The sequence below is a fragment of the Salvelinus alpinus genome, chromosome 5, assembly GCF_045679555.1.
Source record: "Salvelinus alpinus chromosome 5, SLU_Salpinus.1, whole genome shotgun sequence".
In the NCBI taxonomy this organism is placed as follows: Eukaryota; Metazoa; Chordata; class Actinopteri; order Salmoniformes; family Salmonidae; genus Salvelinus; species Salvelinus alpinus.
The window spans coordinates 16,163,333-16,189,604 of NC_092090.1; the positions used below are offsets into that span (position 1 = coordinate 16,163,333).

Below are 26,272 nucleotides of genomic sequence, written 5' to 3' on the forward strand. Positions count from 1 at the left end.
ACCCACACACACTATTTTATTTGTTTATTTGATTTAACCTTTATTTAACTGGGCAAGTCAGTTAGGAACAAATTCGTATTTACAATGAGGGCCTTTGGGGATGGAGGCTGGGATTAAAAATAAATAAAAAAGAAATAAAATCACGGCAAGAGACAACACTACATAGAGACCTAATACAACAACATAACATGGTAACAACACAACACTACATAGAGACCTAATACAACAACATAACATGGTAACAACACAACACTACATAGAGACCTAATACAACAACATAACATGGTAACAACACAACACTACATAGAGACTTCAGACAACAACACAACATGGTAACAACACTACATAGAGACCTCAGACAACAACACAACATGGTAACAACACATGACAACAACACAACATGGTAACAACACATGGTAACACAACACTACATAGAGACCTAAGACAACAACACAACATGGTAACACAACACTACATAGAGACCTAAGACAACAACACAACATGATAACACAACACTACATAGAGACCTAAGACAGCAACACAACATGGTAACAACGCATGACAACACAACATGGTAACAACACAACACTACATAGCGACCTAAGACAACACAACATGGTAACAACACATGGTAACAACACTACACTATATAGAGACCTAAGACAACAACACAACATGGTAGCAACACATGACAACATGGCAGCAGCACAAAACATGGTACAAACATTGGGCACAGACAACAGCACAAAGGGCAAGAAGGTAGAGACAACAATACATCACGCTAAGCAGCCTGTCAGTAAGAGTGTCCATGATTGAGTCTTTGAATGAAGAGATTGAGATGAAACTGTCCAGTTTGAGTGTTTGTTGCAGCTCGTTCCAGTCACTAGGTGCAGCGAACTGAAAAGAGAGACCCGGGGATACCCCCACACAGGCACCCAAACACAGACACACACACGCACCCCGACACCCCCCCACACATACAGACACTCTGACACCCCTCTCCCCTGCTGTATGTTGCAGTTCCACCGGAGTTCCTGAAGAGGCCGGCCAACATCTACGCCCACGAGTCCATGGACATCATGTTTCAGTGTGAGGTCACAGGCTCCCCGGCCCCCACCGTCAAATGGGTCAAAAACGGAGACGCTGTCATTCCCAGCGACTACTTCAAAATCATTGTAAGTTTGTTGTAATGTAAAATGTCATTAGGATGTGTGACGTAAAACCTGTAGTTCAGCTTCTGATCTTTACTGAGGAGAAGTTCTAGTGACATTCTACAGTCTGATACCTCTTAACCAATCGCTTTAACAAGCAGTGCTTCAGCTAGATGCTCAACTGATGTGGTCTTTGATTTACGAGTGGTCGGTCAATCACCATATTGACCTCTCACACAGTCTCCACCTCAAGACATTGACCTATTTCCCTCTCTCTCCACCACCTGATGTTATTGACCTCGCTCTCTCGGTCGCTTTTTCTCTCTTTTTCTCTCTGTCTCTCTCTCTCTCTCTGTCTCTCTCTCTCTGACCCGCAGAATGAACACAACCTGCAGGTGCTGGGTCTGGTCAAGTCTGACGAGGGCTTTTACCAGTGTCTGGCAGAGAACGATGCAGGAAACATGCAGTCCAGCGCTCAGCTCATCATCCTAGAGCACGGTACGTTGGGAGGGGAACCGAATGGACAGGGTTCTAGATAGAAGCCAGTGCTCATTCTGGGGGAGCTTGGTTGTAGTGGTAATCACATTGATGGGTGTTTTGGGGTACATTAGGTTTACTCAAACACAAGGCTGGACACTGGAAATGAGTAGAGCCTAGAATACAGTAGACAATGTGAATATTGAACAAATCTAAGAAGCATGCCCAAAGAGTATGACAAGCAAAGAGAGTAGGACAAGAAAAAGGACAACCCAAAACCTCCAGGGAGAGGTAGGGACAGAAACAAAGACAACCCAAAACCTCCAGGGAGAGGGAGAGGTAGGGACAGAAACAAAGACAACCCAAAACCTCCAGGGAGAGGGAGAGGTAGGGACAGAAACAAAGACAATCCAAAACCTCCAGGGAGAGGGAGAGGTAGGGACAGAAACAAAGACAACCCAAAACCTCCAGGGAGAGGGAGAGGTAGGGACAGAAACAAAGACAATCCAAAACCTCCAGGGAGAGGTAGGGACAGAAACAAAGACAATCCAAAACCTCCAGGGAGAGGGAGAGGTAGGGACAGCAACAAAGACAATCCAAAACCTCCAGGGAGAGGGAGAGGTAGGGACAGCAACAAAGACAATCCAAAACCTCCAGGGAGAGGGAGAGGTAGGGACAGAAACAAAGACAATCCAAAACCTCCAGGGAGAGGTAGGGACAGAAACAAAGACAATCCAAAACCTCCAGGGAGAGGTAGGGACAGAAACAAAGACAATCCAAAACCTCCAGGGAGAGGTAGGGACAGCAACAAAGACAACACCACCAGACACCAGAATAGATTCAGTTCCTAAAAATAGGACTGGGTGTATTAAAACGCCCATGTGGGGGAAAGGGAAAAATACCAATCTGGGGCTGGGTGATGACGAGGTGAAGTTTTTTCTTCTCCATCCTGCTTTTAAAAGTGCTGTTTCTCTGCCAAATCAAGAAGCACCGTACATTATGATTCCAACAACCGGCACATCCACCTACAGATATCTATAGTAGCTACCAAACTAACTGCAGAACTGCATTTCTGTAGGTAACCAGATTTAACACGTGTGAATTGTCCCGTTACTCCTGAGCAGGTTGTTCATGGATTAGCATAAATTGGGGTGTCGGTCAGATAGCTCCCTCCAAACAGTGTTCTCTTCTCCCCGTTGGAAGGCACTAAGTCAGAAATAATGATGACCTGCAGCTTTTAAGTAGCATTATGCATATCTCAAATAATTGCTCAACGAGGGAGATCAGCAAGGGGTGTCTTGTGACCTAAAACTTGTTTTTGTTTGGGATCAGTCAGTAAAGCAGACGGTCTGACACACTCGCCTGCACTCAGCAGGACGTTAGAGAGAGCACTCTTATCCCATGACATGAAAGGGCTGTTTTAATGATTCCTACTGCCTTTGTAAGGTACAATAGGTTATTGGCTACAGCTGCCAGGCTAGCAGCCCTTTCTCCCCCTACATTACATCATGGTGGCTTCTTCTCATGAAAGTCGAGAGTTCAGTGCCCTGTTTACAGCTACACAAACAGTGAATGTGGGAAGTTCATATTCCCTGAAGAGTGGATGTAAATATCCATCATATGCACTTTGCTTATTTCCAGTTTCCATACATTTGATTCCTCCCTGTGTCAGCATGTGGTCCATCAGCATCCTTAACAATCCTATAATTTCTTACAAAAGCTGCCTCACAGAGGTGCCAAAGTAAGTATTCCCTTCCATAGAAACGGCCCAGTTTGGCCGTGCTGTTCTGTGAATATCGCTCTCTGAGGCAGCGAGATGATTTTCTTCCTCTAGCTCTGTAAATTGAGAGTAGATCTCTCTGGAACGTATCTCCTCTCCTGTGCCGGGTTAGTGTACACAGATCCTCCTTGGTGCCATCTGTCAACTCTCCCCTCCCGCCGCTCTCTCCTATCAGCCACCTGCTCTGTCCCCTGTGCACCTCTGTCCACTGGGCCAAGTGCTAAATGTGCTGTCCGGTCCGTACTGTCCTCTCTCTTTTCACCCTCACCGGCTGTCCCCCTCACCGCTGGGGGTCCTTATCCGCTCCCTCGTCCCCCTCCTCTCCTGTGCCTCTGTCCTCCTCTCCTGTGTCTCCCCCTTCCGTCGCCCTCCTCCTGTGTCTCCCCCCTCCGTCCCCCTCCTGTGTCTCCGTCCCCCTCCTCCCCCCTCCTCCTGTGTCTCCCCCCTCCGTCCCCCTCCTGTGTCCCCCTCCTCTCCTGTGTCTCGTCCCCCTCTTCTCTCCCGTGTCGTCCCCCATCAGATTTGCCCCTTCTCCCTTACTGCTGCCGCGGTTGCATTTGTGTCTATGATAGAAAAAGGGGTTTGAATCATGTCTGTGCTCAGTTGTGTAAAGAATGAATTTAGAAAAAGTTCCAATACTGAACATATTGATTTTCTTTATCTTTTTGTAATCCAAACATTTCTTTCCTATTCATCCAAGTTCAGACAGAAAAGCCTCCATGAACGACCACTACTTCACTGAAGAGACCAGAGTAGAAAAAACACTTTGTGTTCTTCCTTCAGGAGTTCAACAAAGCGAACACAGACCAGCTCACTGCTACGTTTTTAAAACCCTCAGTTACTTTTTGGAGCCGGAGACCAAAAATAGCCCTCAAATTGCAGTCCGGAGCAATTTTTGTACACATTCCTTCCTTTGCCATGTGTTCTGTGCAATGTAGGGTGACTAGTTACAAACAGATGTTAGAACAGGATAACATCAGAAATGGACCTGGATGAGACTAATTATATAATGCGAGGGTGGCCAAGTGACCCTAGTTAATTCACCCTGTAAACCGGCCTCACTTTCTCCTGCGCTCTCCTATAATGGTGAGGAGCAGAGCCTTTTAAAAGGCGTAGTTAGTATTGTTACTGCCACCATTTAGAACTATTTGAGTCAGGCCACCACACGTTGTTAGGTGTTGCTAGTTTAGCATCTTATTGGTCTCTGTAGTCATTTGTGGTCTATACATGTCTGGTTTTCTAGTCATTTACAGTCAAGTGTGTATATTATATGGCTGGGTTTTAGATTGACATTGTAATTGAAAACTAAGAACAAAACGTAGTCAACATATACTGCGTTCAGTATTGGAGGGGCAGTCAGTATTGGAGGGGAGCTAATGCAGGAAACCGGCGAATGAACAGGCATTGAGGATGTTGTTTGCTCCTCTGCCCTCTGCCTTTTCCTCCCACATTCATTCAAGAGATGTTCTTCTCTTTTGCATTTGAATGCTTGTTTTTCTCCCCTCAGCATGTAAGCACCCCTTCAGATATTCAAGTGCTCCTCTCTCACCTCTCTATGTTTTGACCCCCCCCCCCCCCCCCCCCGGTTCGGAGGCTCCCGCTGTAGAAGGGAATTGTATAGGATAATCAAATAGCAGCAGGAGTTGATTGGCTGAGTCTACTTCATCTCACACTTATAGGACTCCTGTTTTTTAAAATATGGTGTCTGTTATACCAGGGTAGTGCATCTGTTATACCGGGGTAGTGCGTCTGTTGTACCGGGGTAGCGCGTCTGTTGTACCGGGGTAGCGCGTCTGTTGTACCGGGGTAGCGCGTCTGTTGTACCGGGGTAGCGCGTCTGTTGTACCGGGGTAGCGCGTCTGTTGTACCGGGGTAGCGCGTCTGTTGTACCGGGGTAGCGCGTCTGTTGTACCGGGGTAGCGCGTCTGTTGTACCGGGGTAGCGCGTCTGTTGTACCGGGTTAGCGCGTCTGTTGTACCGGGGTAGGGCGTCTGTTGTACCGGGGTAGGGCGGCTGTTGTACCGGGGTAGCGCGGCTGTTGTACCGGGGTAGCGCGTCTGATATCTGTCTGTCTATTGTACCAGGGTAGCGGGTCAGGTGTCTGTGTTCTACCAGGGTAGTGTATTGTACCAGGGTAGTGGGTCAGGTGTCTGTAGTTTACCAGGGGTAGTGTATTGGACCAGGGTAGTGAGTCAGGTGTCTGTAGTTTACCAGGGTAGTGAGTCAAGTGTCTGTATTGGACCAGGGTAGTGTATTGTAGTGTATTGCATTGGACCAGGGTAGTGGGTGGAGTGGATAAAACCAAGAAGAGCTCAGTCACACCGGGGCTTTAACAGGAATCAGTCATTCCACCCATAATGACCAGTACTCCCCCCCCCCCCCCCCCACACACACACACACACACAAACACACACAGCCTCTTCCCTCCTCTCTTTTTTCCCCTTCTTCCCCATCTCTCTTCCTCACCCTCTCCCTCTCCCCCTCCCTCAGCACATTGTCCCAGTCAGTCCCCACCCAGAGCAGAAAACCACTCTAGTCAACACTAAACTGACAGGACACAGAGCACTTTCACCACAGCCAAACACAAATGCCTGTTGAGAAATGGACTTTCTCCATCTAATGACTGGCTGAGTGCTTTTTTTGTTTTGCAGAGCGTGGGAGCAGTCGGATGATAAATTGAAATCAGTGGTGTTGGAATTCAGAGGCTGACATAGTGATAGATCAGAGAGGGGGAGATCTCCGCTGCCAGGCTTGCCAGCCAAGCTGCTGGGGAAGTTTTCAGTTGGGCATAGCAGAGTGGGATAGAATCAATAGGATATTATAGAGTATAATTTAACCTAGCAGGGCTGTTTTTGATGGATGTGTTTTTGCGATCAGTAAGTTAAAACTGATTAGACTGGAAAGAGAGGAACTATAGTATCTACAGAATACTACTACAGCAGAGAATAGTACTGCGGCAGAGAATAGTACTGCGGCAGAGAATAGTACTGCGGCAGAGAATAGTACTGCGGCAGAGAATAGTACTGCGGCAGAGAATAGTACTGCGGCCCAGAATAGTACTGCGGCCCAGAATAGTACTGCCGCCCAGAATAGTACTGCGGCCCAGAATAGTACTGCGGCCCAGAATGCCACTACAGTATACTACTACAGCCTTCCCAGTTACAACGAAGATGAGAGGAAGCAGTGCTAAAAATAAAATTTAGGGACTCCTCTGGGGCTCTGTACAACCCAACAAGAACACAAATGTAAACCCCTAGTGTCTGTCAGGGGGATAGAAGCTGTATCTTCAGGCCGGGCTCAGGGACAGGGCGACCAGACACTATTTGTGTTGTGTGTCACTGTGGCGTCTGTAGCAGCGGCTGTAAAGTCATAAAGCGAGCAGTGGTCCCCGTGCGACGCTCACAGCCATGTAAATGTGACAGTTTTACGCGCCCCGCATCTTGCCCCCCTCTCAATCCGAAGGCCTCGGAGAAGAGAGGGAGAGTGAGTCAGAGAGATGGCGAATTGAATCAGAGCGACTGTTGGTTTTACAGCTACGCACTCTGACAAGGGCCTTTTTATTCGCCTTGGAAGATGGATGGTGGACCAGCTAGTGTGATATTAGTTTATATGGAGTACGTTCAAGATTGGAAATGAAATGTTTTGAAAATGTTAGAAATGTATAGAAATGAGGTTAGTCCAAACATACAGCCTACAGTAGTAACGTGCAAGGTATTCTTAGTGCCCCATCAATAGTAAATACACTAAATAGTGGTGTTACCCAGAAGGCTCGGCCCACCTACAGGAAGTAATGGTAGTGTTACCCAGAAGGCTCGGCCCACCTACAGGAAGTAAAGAAAGTTTTACCCAGAAGGCTCGGTCCACCTACGGTAAGTAATGGTAGTGTTACCCAGAAGGCTCAGCCCACCTACAGTAAGTAATGGTAGTGTTACCCAGAAGGCTCAGCCCACCTACGGTAAGTAATGGTAGTGTTATCCAGAAGGCTCAGCCCACCTACGGTAAGTAATGGTAGTGTTACCCAGAAGGCTCAGCCCACCTACAGTAAGTAATGGTAGTGTTACCCAGAAGGCTCAGCCCACCTACAGTAAGTAATGGTAGTGTTACCCAGAAGGCTCAGCCCACCTACAGGAAGTAATGGTAGTGTTACCCAGAAGGCTCAGCCCACCTACAGTAAGTAATGGTAGTGTTACCCAGAAGGCTCAGCCCACCTACGGTAAGTAATGGTAGTGTTACCCAGAAGGCTCAGCCCACCTACAGTAAGTAATGGTAGTGTTACCCAGAAGGCTCAGCCCACCTACAGTAAGTAATGGTAGAAGAAACACAGACAACCCTAACTAGAACACCCACTTCCTCCTACCTCTGATTACTGGGCCTGTGTGGTTTCCACTGTGAGCAGTTAGGCAGCTGATCAGAAGAGTGTGGTTTCCACTGTGTGTGTGTGTGTGTATGTATTTGTATTTACCACACTCTGTTCAAGGACCGTGAACGTGGGTTTGACTGCCAATTTGCTCCCTTGGGCTTTGTGTACTCTACAATGGTTAGGACCGGCAGTGGTTGGTTCCTGAAGCTTATTATTCTTTGTATATTTTCCCTGATTGTTCATTCCGGCAGGGTAGCCTAGTGGTTAGAGCGTTGGACTAGTAACCGAAAGGTTGCAAGTTCAAATCCCCGAGCTGACGAGGTACAAATCTGTCGTTCTGCCCCTGAACAAGGCAGTTAACCCACTGTTCCTAGACCTTCATTGAAAATAAGAATTTGTTCTCAACTGACTTGCCTAGTTAAATAAAGATTTTACTTTTTTTTTTAAATCCATCTCTGAGATTCATTTGCTTACATGAGGACAGAATATTACCATCTGTGTGTTTTTCTGTTATTCTGTATGATAATTCAACCCTCTTTCTTTTTACAATGGAAACTGAAAGGTTATGTTTCTTTCCAGTTTACTGTATCTTTTCATTGCTTTTTTTTCAAGGTCACACTTTCAACCTTGTTATCGCGGACGTTTTTAGCCCTGACCTGGGCTTGGTGTGTCACCTGCCTCAGCCTCACGCGCCAGTCACACCTTCCCTATCACTTTATCACTCACACTCCCTCCAGGATGCTGGTTGCTGTTGTTGGATACCACCCATCCCCGGAGTCTACTTTCAGGGCTCTATTCGGCCTAAATGGGTGGAAGCGCCACGTTGCGCAAAAACAAAGCTCTTCCTTTATACCCCGACAGGTCACCTGACCCCCAGCGGGGTCCCTGGGCTCCTGGCTCAGAGATGAGAGGCGTTGCCAGGCTAGCGTTTCCTTTTCACGTCAACCGCCCCCTGTCGTGCCACCTTCCCTCTACGCATATTGACCATCAGGCAACATTCCAGGGTGGTATATAATAGGCTACCCGCCTCGATGTCCCTATGCGTGACATCCATCCCACATAGACCAACCCAGCGACCCCGATTACACTGAATCCAGGGGGGGTTCCTCTCTGAGTTACACTAACAATTCATTTATTTGGACCTTTCCTCTCCTGTTGGGAGAAACCTGGCACAAGCACCCCTGAGATATCGAACCACTTACCGTACTGTACACAGTTACGTGTTGAGAATTCAATTCACACACCAGGTAATAAGAACCTGCGGCCTGTTGGGGATTATGATGATGATGTAGGGTAAAACAGATTTCCTGCTTCTTTAACTCTATAGGAGGAACCCCTGTGAGTGCCCCTCCCGTTTCTTCTCCACTGAGCATGTTTACCACTGGATGCTAATTTCCCCAAAGAAAGACTACAAGACGGGGGGGAGGAGGGGAGGCAATCAACATAGAAAAATATGTCCATGCTCTTATTCATTTACATATCAGGGCTCATGCCACAGCAGGCGCCTCACATGTTTTGGGCGAAGGGGGGGGGGAGCATGATATACAATCATGACCCTACAGTGGAAGTGGATCAGGGAAGGATGTTTGTCTGATGAGGAAGGGGATGCTGTATGTATGCATGTACACACCAGACATTTAATTATTGATGGAACCAACCTGATTCAATTATCAGCTGTGTTTCAAAGCAGATGAAAGTCCAAGGGGAATTTTCTGTGTGTGAATTAAACGTGTACACTCTTGTGATGGGAGACTAGCATGCAGGCGCTCTGAGACCACGGATAGAGGGAAGGACTTTAAAGTGGCAAGGGCGGAGATTTAGTAGGTGGATGGAGGAGATGAGTGGGACGGGGGGGCAAAGGGAGTAAGACTGACTGCTCCATGTGCCTGCTTTAGCCCTAGCAGGGGTGTAGGAGTCAGGGGACAGGGAGGGAGGTTAGACCTCTAAGGAGCCTACCTCTCCACCCTCACCAGATGAGTCTCCGTACACTCACTCCATCATATCCCCTGATGCCTGGAACACTAGGGGGGCTCCCTAAACCCTAATCCTGCTCTGTCATGCTGTGACCCCCCCCAACCACCCTCTCCACCAGATCCGTCCGTCCACTTCAGTTGTTGTCCTCCTGCAGCTCCATCCCTTTATCTCACCAGCCAGAGGGTCCTCAGGCAGAAAACAGCCCCCCCCCCCCCCCTAAAAAAAAAAACAGACCCATCCCAAATGTTTCATCTTCCACACGTCTCTGATGCCTTAGTTCCACTTTGCTCTATTTTTAGGCTGTAATGCAGTTATTTGGCTCTTTGTTGACGACCGAAGAAAAAATAAAGTGTCTTCCAATGAGTTGTGTGATCTGGCAACACTGTTGGTAGCTGTAGGTTTTCTACTTAATGTTGAACCACTATACCACAAGTCCTTCAAGTTCCCAACCCCTTCACTTGTCCTTGGGTTCCTTTACAATGAGCTGTTCCAGAAAATACTTTCCTTATCTGTGCTTCATAAAATAAAGAATATGCCATGTTTTAGATCCCAGATTTCCAATTAGCTGCAAACACCTGTTGAAATGGTGCAGGGAGTGTAAGAAATGAATATGGAGATACCGAGAACTCATGCGGACAGCTCCAAATCACCCAGAACCCATGAACTCATGTCTAACCTTAGCGCTACAGTGGACTACTTTGCTTTCTCTGTGGCGCGAGCCTCACTGAAAACCAGCTTTAATGCCACCTTCTCAGGAGGGAAACCCCATGTGTATCAAGTTACTGATCTGTGTTTTGTTCCTTGGGCAGTGGGCATTCTGTAACCCTTATAGACTTGATAAGAACTCAGATGCCTCTCCTGTCCCTCACGACTCCTCTCCCGTCCCTCACGACTCCTCTCCCGTCCCTCACGACTCCTCTCCCGTCCCTCACGACTCCTCTCCCGTCCCTCACGACTCCTCTCCCGTCCCTCACGACTCCTCTCCCGTCCCTCACGACTCCTCTCCCGTCCCTCACGACTCCTCTCACCACGTAAAAAGGTGTCAGGAACAGAAACACTTTGTCCTCAAGGCCAACAGGCAGAGGAGGGTGGGGGAACAGAAACACTTTGTCCTCAAGGCCAACAGGCAGAGGAGGCCCCGAAGAGGAGGGTGGGGCAACAGCGTCCTCCTCTTGAACAAGTCCAACGCTTGGCCAACCGACGAACGAGAGGAAGCAAGGGACCGGGAGATAAAGAACAAACGACATGTTTCATCTGCCTCTCCATCTTTCTCGTTCCCTCCCTCGTTTTTGTCTTGAAGACATTTGTCTGTCTCTTACCCGAGTTTGTATCTTTTGTCGACACATCAAGAGCCTCTCCAAATGTCACGAGCTGTCAGAATTCTCTTTCCTCTGATGTTATCGGCTGGAGACTAGCAAGAGAACATGGCCTCTTGAAAAAAATGAATGACTGAAATGGTCTTCGCTTTGCTTCCAGCAGCAACCAATTGGATACGACCACACCACAATCGTTCTCGCTTGATCAGAACCCCCCACAAATGCCGTTTCAGAACATCTCAGAGGAAGCATCACAAATCAGTCAAGAGCGCAGTTTGTCTGCCATCACACATGTTCTTGTTGAAGTTCTATGAAAGCTTGGATGTGTTCATTTAGCTGCTTAACTGACCATGATATTTTGCCGAAAAAGGAATCAAGACATTTCCTTTAAATCTTTTAGCTCTATCAGTATTTTTTTTAACCATCTTATATCAGCTCTCTCCTTTTCATGTGCCATATCTCATCCTCTTCTGCTGAAGAGCATGACCGTCTCTCTTCCCTCTTTCTCTCCTCCCTCTTTTCCTCCCGGAGATAAAAGTGCTCATTCTGTAATAAGCCATTCGTTTAGCCATGTGGCTCTGTTCAGCTACATTACATGAACCCAACCCACAGACAGAAGCAGACACTGTTTCCTTCACTTTTGAGACTAGTTTTACCATTATGCAACACTTGGCAAGACCTCTCACTCTCCAAGTTACATAGTAGCGACTTTGAACACTGCCTGGTGACGTCATTGTTGACCTGAATCCTAAATAACCATGCTTTCTTTGTATATAACAGCAAATGAGATGTTTGAAAGCCCAACAGCCTGCCAATGAGCTAATTGTCCTGTGGTGTACGGGTGCCGAGACAGGACTTCACTTTTTAAAACCCATGGCCGACTTTTCTTCTACACGTCTACCCGTCAGACAGTGGCAGCTCATTTTGCCAGTTATGTTTTCATATGCCCATAAAGTTGACGTATTGTACAACTCGTATTGACATTACTAGAAGCTTAGGCACCAGTTACTTCCCTTGTAATCAAACTTGAAAAGGTACTGGAAATCTTTGTCCTGATGAGCTACACTGATATCATTCAGCTGCCCTGGAAAGTACAGCATGTTTAATAAGATTCTTCCGTTATTAATGGTTTCCTTCCTTTCCTTCCTTTCCTTCTTTTTGTCTATTTCTTATATGCAGTACCCAGATACCTGGTTGAGGTAGAGGATAACTTTCCTCATTAGCTCCTAATGCCAGCCATTCATTACCAGTGTCACACGCCCTAATGACACAATTCATCTACTAGAAATAGACCATCAGAACAGCTACAGTAGAAATCTAGGATTCTACTCAATTTCTTCCTTACTATAACTGTCCATGGCTGAGAATAGATGGAAGACTGATTGTGACCAGGAGACTGAGACATGTGCTGTTCTCTGTAGTACCACTGAGACTAACATTAACAAGGAGGAGACTGAGACATGTCCTGTTCTCTATAGTACCGCTGAGACTAACATTATGGTTTTCATCTACTCGCTGTATGCCCGGTGCCAACTTGGACATAGTGGTCCTTAGCACGTGGCCGCATGCCAGCGCCTCGCTAGGCAGCTCAGGAGCCTCTCCACCCAGTTGACTGCCATATTTCTTCCCCCTTTCCTTTCCCTTTATTCCTTCCCCGGCAATTTGCTCCGGGTTCTGTCTCCAACAGAATGGTAATCCTCCAGCTGAGCCGTAAAGCCCAGAGGACTGAGGGGAGTGGAGGGGGGCAAGCCCCGGGCCAACGGAGTAAGCTTGGGCGGTATCCAGATTCATACTTTCATACCGACCTTGTGCCAAACCAGGATATTTGGTAATACTGGCACGGAACACAAGGGGCGCTGTTTTCAAACCCCACTGATACTCTGAAATCCGAAGGTTAGCAATGCTAAAAAGTCCCATAGAGAATGCTAACTAAATGCTAACAAGCGCGTTGTGAAGATTTTATACAGTCTTACCTAAACTACACAACGAACTCAAAAATGCTACTTACAGTTTGCTGCACACACATAACAAATATAAGCCACAAGGCTCTTGATCCAAGAGGGGATTCTCTGCAGCTAGATAGTTAACTAGCTACTAAATTAGCAAACCAAATGCACAACTGCAGAGCATTTAGCACATTTTTTGGCAGTTAACTTAATAGTTATAAGATATCTAGCTGGCAAACATTTAGTTGTGAATTCCATACTGTAATTTGATCACCTGGCACATGCTGCACAACAGTGACTCACAAGGCCCCAGTCTTTTGTCCTAGTGTGCTTGTAAACAAACACCACATGTAAACTTCATACTGAAAAATGATGTGACAGGTGAAATGAAACAACACAATCTTTATCTCCTAATGTATTGCACAAGTTGTCTGCAGGTATTTACTTAAAAAGTAGCTACAAATATTCACATTTATAAAGACAAAAATCAATGGTATTGAAAAAACGTCCCATGGCTTTTTCCAAATACCCCGGTATACGGTATACCGCCCAAGCCTAAAACCGTCTCTGACCGAGAGCGTCCTACGTACACATACAGCCGTATAGACACACACACACACACTCGTCCAAATGGACACACACAACTGTCATAGACATGTCAGAACTGTTTATGATATGAGGGTATGACCTCTGAAAGTCACACGATTAACAGATATGTCAAGTAAACAGTTCCCAATGCTTTCCCGGCAGCAGCCCAGTCACACTGACAGACAGACAGCTCACTCTGCGTACTAGTCAGTAATTGTTGTGAATGATTGCTGTGAATGTCATCTCTGCATTCCGTCTAATGGCTCGTGTCATTACAGAGAAGCTGTAGTGAAATGAACCGGACTTAATGTATTTCCTATAGTTATGAATCAGATGGATGTATATCCTCCTCAGGCCCTCTTTGTAAAATGGGTTTATGTTTATTGAGAGAGATGGAGCCCAAGAATTCCCAGTTGTTGGCTGTTTCTGTGATTGAATATTTTGTTGATGATTAGATTGTTTACATTTATATTGGCGTGTATTTTTTATTATAGGAGGTGAGGAGAATTTTCACTCAGTGCCCAAGGAAAATATGTTGTAACTCTGTAGAATGACACTTATTTATTATCTTCCCTCTACTCAAATATACAGGGGAATCTATTCCCTGTGTGTGTGTGTGTGTGGAGTGTGTTCTCACTTATATCTGTAATATACAGCAAATCCCACACCACTCTGTTCAATATCCAAGGTCATGGCACCGCTGGAATCTGTCATATAAACAGATAGTCTAGTCTCCCTGAATAAGCATCTCCTCAGTGTCATGATGGATAGATGTACTATGGCCAGCATACATTTGCATATAGAGTTGTATTTCTCTATATATATATACCCCATATGTTCAGTTTCCATACATTTTGGCATTGCCCTCGACTTGATTCCTTTGACCTGCAACCAATGGAAATGCCACAGTCTCTCTGACATTCTTTCCCTGTGTTGTGTCTGAGTCGTCGGGTATAAAATAGAAAGCAGATATACCCATGTCTAACCACAGATTGTTCTGAGAAAGCACCAAATGACATTTTTTCACATTGCTGTGGGTAGACTGTGGAATAGCGCCAGTACACGTGCATTAAAACATTATAGGGTGGGTTTGACAGTTGGTGTGGAGCTCTAAGGTCACACTTTGCTATGTAGAATATGTACAAAGTCTAGACTGTATTTTGTATATGTGTTCATACACCATTCAGTGGTGTTTATTGTGTGTTGCTCCCCTCTTCCATTAGAGATGTTTTGCATGTTTAGTCTCCCTCCTTTTGTATTGTGTTTCGTTGTGATTATTCCAACGTGATATTACTGTGTTTTTGTGATTCCTTGTCATGCCGAGAGATCTTTTTTTTGTTACGTGGTTGTTATTTTGTGTGTTTCTTCTGTTTTCTTTTTTGTTCTCCTTTATTTCGCTGTCCTTTCCTTTCTCTTCTTCTCTGTTCCTTTTGGATGCCCGCCGTCCGTCCATCTCTTTCTCCTCTCTTTCGCTGTCTTCTTCACCTTCCATCCACCTGACCCCTACTCATCTCCCCCCACTCCACCCTCAAAGATGTAGCCCTCCCCACCCCTCCTCCCCCCTCACTGACTCCTGACACTACTGACCATGTAACGCCAGGCTCCAGAGGTGTGGCTAACCCCACTGGCCCCACCCCCTCCGCCCCCCGTGACGTTGTGGCCTCGCTGGTCTCCACCCGCTTCATCAAGCTCACCTGGCGCCCTCCAGCTGAGCCCAATGGAGAAGACCTCACCTACTCTGTCTACTTCAATCAGGAGGGTACCAACAGGTAGGGACCCTACACAGTACAGTATTACACACTGCTCAGTGTATTATAGCAGGTAGGCCCTCTATTCAGTACAGTACATCATACACCCTACTGAGGGCCCCTATAGCATTCACCCTACTGAGGGCCCCTATAGCATACACCCTACTGAGGGCCCCTATAGCATACACCCTACTGAGGGCCCCTATAGCATACACCCTACTGAGGGCCCCTATAGCATACACCCTACTGAGGGCCCCTATGGCATACACCCTACTGAGGGCCCCTATGGCATTCACCCTACTGAGGGCCCCTATGGCATTCACCCTACTGAGGGCCCCTATGGCATTCACCCTACTGAGGGCCCCTATGGCATACACCCTACTGAGGGCCCCTATGGCATACACCCTGCTGAGGGCCCCTATGGCATACACCCTGCTGAGGGCCCCTATGGCATACACCCTACTGAGGGCCCCTATGGCATACACCCTACTGAGGGCCCCTATAGCATACACCCTACTGAGGGCCCCTATAGCATACACCCTACTGAGGGCCCCTATGGCATACACCCTACTGAGGGCCCCTATGGCATTCACCCTACTGAGGGCCCCTATGGCATTCACCCTACTGAGGGCCCCTATGGCATTCACCCTACTGAGGGCCCCTATGGCATACACCCTACTGAGGGCCCCTATGGCATACACCCTGCTGAGGGCCCCTATGGCATACACCCTGCTGAGGGCCCCTATGGCATACACACTGCTGAGGGCCCCTGTAGCATACACACTACCCAGTGTACAGGTAGACTCTTGCTATGTAATGTTGTGTAGTCTGTAAATGCAACACAGTCCACTCAGTAGAAATCAAGTGATGTAGTATTGCTTGCCTTCTATTGATAGTGTGTACATTAACTGACCTGTTGATAGTGTGTACACTAACTGGGCTGTTGATAGTAGAGGTCGACCGATTATGATTTTTCAACGCCCGATACCGATTATTGGAGGACAAAAAAAGCCGATATCAATTAATCGGCCGATTTTAAAAATAAATATATATATCATACACACACACACACATTTTTGTAATAATGACAATTGCAACAATACTGAATGAACAATGAATACTTTTATTTTAACTTAATATAATACATAAATAAAATCAATTTAGTCTCAGATAACATGAGAACATATGTTAAAACGAACCACCAGCTTTCATGGGTCTTCAATATTCCCAGTTAAGTTTTAGGTTGTAGTGCAGAAAGCAGAGCTTGTCTGCATGGTCCCCTGTCAGTCTGCTCCTCCGCGAAACACAGACCTTATTTGAAGTAGATCAAGACATTCTCTATGGAAGACATGAACGGTAAAATAACGAAGGAACCCCATTTCAAGTTCAGCCGCAAGTTATTACAGGAATTATAACGCGTCGACTATTTCTCTCTAAACCATATACCTTTGACTAATCCGGAAACTATCACCTCGAAAACGAAACGTTTATTCCGTTCCGTATTTTATCTAACGGGTGGCATCCATGAGTCTAAATATTCTTGTTACATTGCACAACCTTTAATGTTATGTCATAATTACGTAAAATTCTGGCAAATTAGTTCGCAAAGAGCCAGGTGGCCCAAACTATTGCATATACCCTGACTCTGCGTGCAATGAACGCAAGAGAAATGACACAATTTCACCTGGTTAATATTGACTGCTAACCTGGATTTCTTTTAGCTAAATATGCAGGTTTAAAAATATATACTTGTGTATTGATTTTAAGAAAGGCATTGATGTTCATGGTTAAGTACACATTGGAGCAATGACAGTCATTGATTGATTGTTTTTTATAAGATAAGTTTAATGCTAGCTAGCAACTTACCTTAGCTTACTGCATTTGCGTAACAGGCAGGCTATTCGTGGAGTGCAATGTAATCAGGTGTTAGAGCATTGGACTAGTTAACTGTAAGGTTGCAAGATTGGATCCCCCGAGCTGACAAGGTTAAAAATCTGTCGTTCTGCCCCTGAACGAGGCAGGACGTTCGTAGGCCGTCATTGAAAATAAGAATGTGTTCTTAACTGACTTGCCTAGTTAAACAAAGATTAAATAAAGGTGTAAAAAAATAAAAAAATATTATTTAAAAATCGGCAAATCGGCGCCCCAAAATATCGATTTCCGATTGTTATGAAAACTTGAAATCGGCCCTAATTAATCGGCCATTCCGATTAATCGGTCGACCTCTAGTTGATAGTGGGCTGTTGATGGTGTGTGTGCACTAACTGGGCTGTTGATGGTGTGTGTGCACTAACTGGGCTGTTGTGTGTCTGTGTCTCAGGGAGCGTATCCTGAATACCAGTCGGCCAGGTGAGATGCAGGTGACCATTCAGAACCTGATGCCCGACTCCAAGTACAAGTTCCGGGTGGTGGCACACAACAAGAACGGCCTGGGAGAGAGCTCTGCCGTCCTCAAGGTAGCCACCCAGGGTGAAGGTAAAACACACATACTGTATACTCTACAAACAAACATAAACACTTACACAGGGATACACATGAACCCAGACCACCCCACTGTCGCTCAGAGGACTACAGTCCTCTACTCTCCAGGCCGTAGAAGACGTCCTCTGTAGTAGTTGTTCATTTCCTTCCATTTACTTACCTGTGTGTGAGAGAGGTGTGTGTTAAAACATGGCCTCCCATACTGTGGCTGAGGAAGAAGGGTGTGTGTGTGTGTATGGTAGGCATGCTGAATTAAAATGCATCCTCCTTCCCTCCAGTTCTCCAATCCGTAATACCTCCTCCGTCAAACATTGACACTGTATCCATTCAGTGTATACTATACTTTGACACTGTATCCATTCACAGTGTATACCAGGCCTTATTGGGATGTTGTGACTGGAGCGTTTTCCCCTCACAGCTCTACAGTACACATGCTAAGGGCTTCCCCCTCCATGGCACAGTAGAGGTGAACGCCCTCCTATTCATCTCTCCTTCTCTCTCCCCATCACTGTTCAGCCTATTCATCTCTCCTTCTCTCTCCCTCACGGCTGGGCCTATTCATCTCTCCTGCTCTCTCCCCATCACTGCTCAGCCTATTCATCTCTCCTTCTCTCTCCCCATCACTGCTCAGCCTATTCATCTCTCCTTCTCTCTCCCTCATGGCTGGGCCTATTCATCTCTCCTTCTCTCTCTCCCAACACGGCTCAGCCTATTCATCTCTCCTTCTCTCTCTCCCAACACGGCTCAGCCTATTCATCTCTCCTTCTCTCTCTCCCAACACGGCTCACCCTATTCATCTCTCCTTCTCTCTCCCTCATCACTGCTCAGCCTATTCTTCTCTCTCCCTCATCACTGCTCAGCCTATTAATCTCTCCTTCTCTCTCCCCATCACTGCTCAGCCTATTCACCTCTCCTTCTCTCTCCCCATCACTGCTCAGCCTATTCATCTCTCCTTCTCTCTCCCTCATCACGGCTGGGCCTATTAAACCTTTCTAGCCCCAGCGTTCCGCTAGCGGAACTCCTCCCACATTCCACTGAAAAGGCAGAGCGCGAAATTCAAAAAATATTTTTTTGAAATATTTAACTTTCACACATTAACAAGTCCAATACAGCAAATGAAAGATACACATCTTGTGAATCCAGTCAACATGTCTGATTTTTTAAATGTTTTACAGCGAAAACACCACATATATTTATGTTAGCTCACCACCAAATACAAAAAAGGACAGACATTTTTCACAGCACAGGTAGCATGCACGAAACCAACCAAACTAACCAAGAACCAACCAAACTAACCAAGAAACAACTTCATCAGATGACAGTCCTATAACATGTTACACAATAAATCTATGTTTTGTTCGAAAAATGTGCATATTTGAGGTATAAATCAGTTTTACATTGCAGCTACCATCACAGCTACCATGAAAAATAGCACCGAAGCAGCCAGAGTAATTATAGAGACCAACGTGAAATACCTAAATACTCATCATAAAACATTTCTGAAAAATACATGGTGTACAGCAAATTAAATACAAACATCTTGTGAATCCAGCCAATATTTCGGATTTTTTAAGTGTTTTACAGCGAAAACACAATATAGCATTATATTAGCTTACTACAATAGCCTACCACACAACCGCATTCATTCATCAAGGCACGTTAGCGATAGCAATAGGCACGTTAGCGTTAGCGAATAAACCAGCAAAATATATTAATTTTCACTAACCTTCATAAACCTTCATCAGATGACAGTCCTATAACATCAGGTTATACATACACTTATGTTTTGTTCGAAAATGTGCATATTTAGAGCTGAAATCAGTGGTTATACATTGTGCTAACGTAGCATATTTTTCCCAGAATGTGCGGATATTTCTATTAGACTCTCACCTATTCTGACCAAATAACTATTCATAAACATTACAAAAAAATACATGTTGTATAGGAAATGATAGATACACTAGTTCTTAATGCAATCGCAGTGTTAGAATTCTAAAAATAACTTCTTTACGACATAAGGCTTACGTTATGGCGAGATAGTGACCAAAACCTGGGCGCAAAACTAATAGTACACAGTTCGACAGATATATGAAATAGCATCATAAAATGGGTCCTACTTTTGATGAGCTTCCATCAGAATGTTGTACAAGAGGTCCTTTGTCGGGAACAATCATTGTTTGGTATTAGAACGTCCTTTGTCCCTCTTGAATTAGCAAGCACACTCGCCAAGTGGCGCGAAGCTTTCCTTCCTGAACAAAAGCACCCAACGCAACACGCCTAACGTCCCGAATAAATTTCAATAATCTAATAAAACTATATTGAAAAAACATACTTTACGATGATATTGTGACATGTATCAAATAAAATCAAAGCCGGAGATAGTAGTCGCCTATAACGACAGCTTTCCAGAAGGCAATTCCAGGTCCATCTTCGCGCTTTCCAGAAAACAGGAAATGGGTGACACGTCATTCCAAGAGGATTCATTCCACCTCAGACCAAGATAAACACCCCATTTCTTCTCTCACTGCCTCTTGACATCTAGTGGAAGGTGTATGACGGGCATGTATACTAATACGTATCATGCCCATTTATAGGCAGGCCCTAGAACAGAGCATCGTTTTCAGACTTTCCACTTCCTGGTCAGGAAGTTTGCTGCCAAACGAGTTCTGTTTTACTCACAGATATAATTCAAACGGTTTTAGAAACTAGAGAGTGTTTTCTATCCAATAGTAATAATAATATGCATATTGTACGAGCAAGAATTGAGTACGAGGCCGTTTAAATTGGGCACGATTTTCCCCCAAAGTGAAAACAGCGCCCTCTGTCCTCAACGGGTTAATCTCTCCTCCTCTCCCGCCATCACGGCTCAGCCGTTGCCCAGTTTCTAGGGCAGTCTCTGCCTTTCTACCTGTGTCCTTTGCACCTGGCACTCCATAATGTGTGCCGGCGGGAGCCTAACTACCCATGGGGATAGCAAAGGGGGCAGCCAGTGCCAGGGACAAATTTGTCTGTCTGTCAGCATCTCTTCTAGGTTATAAATGAAGGTTTAAACTGTTGACCTGATTCCAAGTACCTGACCTGGACCGACCACACAGCATCCCTCACTGTATATATCTTACACACACCAGACACCTACTATATATACTGACAAATGAGAGCCTCCGTGTACTGCCGGGCATATCTGCAGCTAGCACACACAGCAAAGGTACATGTTCCTTTCCCTTAGAGAAGAATTGGGGTATTTGTCAGTGAAACTGGGGTCTCAAGTATTTTCCATGTTTGATGGACAAAGGCGTAGTTTGTATTACATATAGAATCAACATGGTCTGTCTGTTAAAACACTGCTATAGGTTCCTTGTGTGTGTATATACAGTGTATTTTGATTTGTTTAACACTTTTTTTGGTTACTACATGATTCCATATGGGTTATTTCATAGTTTTGAGGTCTTCACTATTATTCTAAAATGTAGAAAATAGTTTAAAAAATATATAAAAAAACTTGAATGAGTAGGTGTGTCCAAACTTTTGACTGGTACTGTATATACACTACCATTCAAAAGTTTGGGGTCACTTAGAAATGTCCTTGTTTTTGAAAGAAAATCTAGTTTTTTGTCCATTAAAATGACATCAAATTGATCAGAAATAGTGTAGACATTGTTAATGATGCATTACATTTGCCACACAGCTCAGTTTCTCAGACCCTATCGTTATCCCTCTAGAGACTACATCCTCTAGTAGATGTGTGGTTCTCAGCACCTGCTACCACAGTCTTGTGTTAAACAGCTACGCCGGCCGGCACCAGAGCTGTTAATTGAATGTAATGACTCACGTCCCTGCAGAGCAAACAACAATGGAAACACCCCCCTCCCTCCTCAACCACTTGGTTTAGTCCCAGCCGCTCTCTCTCGGCTAACCAATTCCAATTAACTTAATACTTCAAATAAATTCCTCTGTAAACCAAGCATGACCCTGTCTGTCCCCGCTCCCCCCTCTCACCTACTGGAATACCATGCTAGAGGGATTGGTGGGATGATGTGGGAGAATGACCACAGCATGTGTGTCAGGTTTTGCGGTTACAGAAAAAAACGGGGACATTCCAAAATGGCAGTCTTTCAAATTGGGAGCGAATTGTCTCCAAGTGATTGAATGAGAGTGTGATTTTATGATATGGCTTACATATGAAAAAAATACAGATATTGAGATTTGGGGGGAAATGGCTTCCTGTGTCTTTTTTATTTGGGGATTCATACTAAGTATCCTCTGTCTCCTCTGGTGTTTCCAGTGCAAGTTCCTGGCCCCGCCCCCAACCTGCAGGCTGTGTCGACCACACCCACCTCCGTCACCCTCAACTGGGACACGCCCCTCACTGGCAACGGAGACGTCCTCACGTACAAGGTCTACTATATGGAGAAGGGTCTGGACCTGGAACAGGTAAGACCCAGTGTGATGGGTGGGGGAGTTAGAATGCCCTATATGTTGAGATAGTGATCCATCATATTCTATGAGAGAGATTAGTCTTGTGATGGTGTAACAACAAGACTGCAAACAGAACAGCGAAATTAACCGTTGCTTTGACCGGCTTAGCATCAGCGATATATCAGCACCATATAGCCCATTGAAGTGTCCCAGCTCGGTCACAGCCCAGTAGACTGCCTTGAAACTCCTATTCCCCGAAGCTCCAAAGCCTCTGCTCTATTCCTACTCTATCAGAAAGCTGGCAGCACCACCCTCTATATTCCCCAGTCTCCCAGCAGGCCACAGTGCAGCGCACCGCAGCACAGCCTCCTGAGTCATCCAGCCCTGCCAGCCCAACCAGCCAGGCGTTAAAGAGCCTTTAATATGATAATGGATGAAATGTCAGCCAGCACAACGAGTAATGATGCTGTTGCTGCTGCCATCCCTCACTCCCTAGAGGAGAGAGAGAGAGGCTGACAGGAAGAGAAGAGGCTGATCTGACTATCTCTTTATCTGAAAAGAGAGGAACAAAGGTTGAATCCAGAGAACAGGGTAGCTAACAGGGTGTTAGAGTGGATGAATTATTGAGGCGGGGACGGGGAAGCCTTCAGGAAGTGGCATGTCTACAAGGAGGAAGCTGTCACAATGGCGCGCCTGACTTCAGTTGAACAGTTACACTGTGGTTTTACTACCCAGGGATGAAGATTAGGGTGTCCCCAAATAGAAGGGGCTTTTTTTAAATAAGTAGCTAGGTTTCCATCCAATTGGCAACAGATTTTTATGCAAATATGCAAAAATCTGCATCAAAACAATATGCGCGTTTTCCCACCAGATAACCGTTTCCATCAGATTGACTTGTTGCAGATAAAAGGCTGTGCGTGATGACGTAGTGCCAATAAATTAACTTTTGCGGTTAAACTCCCATGTACTGAAGGGGAAAGAAAGTTAAATGTGTTTCCATCGCATTTCCAACAACTGATGGTTTTGTCACAACTTTGCGTTTATATAGTGAACGTGCCAACTCTGGTCTTGGCATGTGCGCTATAGACAACAGCTCGCAGATACAATGTGTGTATAAGCCTACATGATGAGATTATTATGGACAAAAAGAGCAAGATTATTTTTTTAGCATCATCATGTCATCAGAATAAGACCCTTGATATTTATTGGGAAGGAGCATCAAGCTCATCACCGTGGACTTTCACCACCCTGGGAAGTTCATCATAAACTAAAAGATTAAGAACAGACACTGGCCTTCAAGGCAGAGTTCCTCTGTCCAGTGTCTGTGTTCTTTTGCCCATCTTAATCTTTTCTTTTTATTGGCCAGTCTGAGATGGCTTTTTCTTGGGGAGATGGGCAAAAGAACACAGACACTGGACAGAGGAACTCTGCCTAGAAGGCCAGCATCCCGGAGTCGCCTATTCACTGTTGACATTGAGACTGGTGTTTTGCGGGTACTATTTAATAAAGCTGCTAGTTGAGGACTTGTGAGGCATCTGTTTCTCAAACTAGACACACTAATGTACTTGTCCTCTTGCTCAGTTGTGCACCGGTGCCTCCCACTCTTTCTATTCTGGTTAGAGCCAGTTTGCGCTGTTCTGTGACGGGAGTAGTACACAGCGTTATGAGATCTTCAGTTTCTTGCCAATTTCTCAGAACAAGAATAGACTGACGAGTTTCAGAAGCAAGTCCTTTGTTTCTGGACATTTTGAGCCTGTACTCGAACCCACAAATGCTGATTCTCCAGATTCTCAACTAGCCTAAAGAAGGCCAGGTTTATTTCTGCTTTAATCAGCACAAGTTTTCAGCTGTGCTAACATAATTTCAAAAGCTTTTCAAATGATCAATTAGCCTTTTAAAATGATAAACTTGGATTAGCTAACACAACCTGCCATTGGAACACAGGGCTGAATGAAAATGGGCTTATTTTTAGATATGGTGGGTGCAGGGGGTTAAATGTGGGTATATGTGCGTGTGTGTGTGGCAGTAGTGGTGGTGGTAGTGGCAGCAGTAGCGGCGATGATTAGTAGTGGTGGTAATGGTAGCAGTAGTAGCAGCAGTAGAAGTGGTGGGGGTAGTGGTGGTGATAGTAGTAGTAATGGTGGTAGTAGTAGTAGTAGTAGTGATACTGGTAGTAATGATAGTAGTAGTAATAATGATAGTGGTGGTGACAGTAATAATGGTGGTGGTGGTGGTAGTAGTAGCGATGGTGGTGATGATAGTGGTAGTGGTGATGATAGTAGTAGTGGTGATGGCGGTGATGATAGTGGTGGTAGTGGTGATGGTAGTGGTAGTGGTGATGGTAGTGGTGATGATGGTGGTGGTAGTGGTGATGTGGTGAGTGGTGATGAGTGGGTGTGGTGATGATAGTGGTGGTAGTGGCGGTGATGATAGTGGTGGTAGTAGTAGTGGTGATGATAGTGGTGGTAGTAGTAGTGGTGATGATAGTAGTAGGGGTGGTAGTAGTAGTGGTGATGATAGTAGTAGGGGTGGTAGTAGTAGGGGTGGTAGTAGTAGGGGTGGTAGTAGTAGGGGTGGTAGTAGTAGGGGTGGTAGTAGTAGGGGTGATGATAGTAGTAGTAGTAGTGGTGATGATAGTAGTAGTAGTAGTGGTGATGAGTAGTAGTAGTAGTAGTGGTGATGATAGTAGTAGTAGTAGTAGTGGTGATGATAGTAGTAGTAGTAGTGGTGATGATAGTAGTAGTAGTGGTGATGATAGTAGTAGTAGTGGTGATGATAGTAGTAGTAGTAGTGGTGATGATAGTAGTAGTAGTAGTGGTGATGATAGTAGTAGTAGTAGTGGTGATGATAGTAGTAGTAGTAGTGGTGATGATAGTAGTAGTAGTAGTGGTGATGATAGTAGTAGTGGTGATGATAGTAGTAGTGGTGATGATAGTAGTAGTAGTAGTGGTGATGATAGTAGTAGTAGTAGTGGTGATGATAGTAGTAGTAGTAGTGGTGATGATAGTAGTAGTAGTGGTGATGATAGTAGTAGTAGTAGTGGTGATGATAGTAGTAGTAGTAGTAGTGGTGATGATAGTAGTAGTAGTGGTGATGATAGTAGTAGTAGTAGTGGTGATGATAGTAGTAGTAGTAGTAGTAGTAATGGTGATAGTAGTGGTGGTAGTAGTCGTGATAGTAGTAGTGGTGGTAGTAGTCGTAGCGGTGGTAGTGGTGGAAGTAGTAGTGGTGGTAGTAGGTGGTGGTGGTGGTGGTGGTGGTGGTAGTAGTAGTGGCGGTGGTGATGGTAGTCGTGGTGATGGTAGTCGTAGCGGTGGTGGTGATGGTAGTGGTGATGGTAGTCTTGGCGGTAGTAGTAGTGGTGGCGTGGTAATGGTGGTGGTGATGGTAGTGGTGATGGTAGTCATGGCGGTAGTCGTGGTAGTGGTGATGGTAGTCGTGGTAATGGTGATGGTAGTAGCGGTGGTAGTGGTGGTGGTGGTGGTGATGGTAGTAGTGGTAGTGGTGATGGTGGTAGTAGTAGTAGCGGTAGTAGCGGTGGTAGTAGTGGTGATGGTGGTAGTAGTGGTGGTGGTGGTAGTAGCGGTGGTGATAGTAGTAGTAGTAGTAGTAGTGGTGATGGTAGTGGTAGTGGTGGTGGTGGTAGTAGTAGTATAAAACAAGGAGAAGTACAAAATACATCTACAGAAGCACTACTTAACTTTGTGTACCACCTCTCTTCTCAACCTCTCAGGACATAGACGCTGGAGCTCTGTCCTACACCTTGATGGGTCTGAAGAAGTTCACAGAGTACAGCATTAGAGTGGTGGCCTTCAACAAGCACGGTCCGGGAGTGTCCACAGGAGACATCACCGTCACCACCCTGTCTGATGGTAAGCAGGGGACAGATGAAGGAGCGGAACTCTTCCTCTCTCATAGGAGAAATGGGTAGATCACAACGGACAGTCTCCTTTGGAAGAGGAAGATGTTAAAGACCTGGTGTGTTGAGGTGATATCTCTTGACTTCTAAAGAGTAAAACACCTTGTTTTTACCCC

At 45.5% G+C, this 26,272-nt stretch overlaps 1 protein-coding gene across 1 annotated transcript in view; it reads left to right on the top strand.

Annotated features, from left to right (window-relative positions):
• Positions 1-26,272, top strand: part of neo1a (neogenin 1a) — a gene marked incomplete in the record, with an annotated part of 91,327 nt that overhangs the window by 38,888 nt on the left and 26,167 nt on the right. Inside the window, 6 exon segments of the mRNA XM_071399870.1 lie at positions 1,021-1,175; positions 1,529-1,649; positions 15,127-15,361; positions 17,661-17,815; positions 22,104-22,252; positions 25,971-26,109. Coding sequence (XP_071255971.1) covers positions 1,021-1,175; positions 1,529-1,649; positions 15,127-15,361; positions 17,661-17,815; positions 22,104-22,252; positions 25,971-26,109 — 954 coding nt within the window.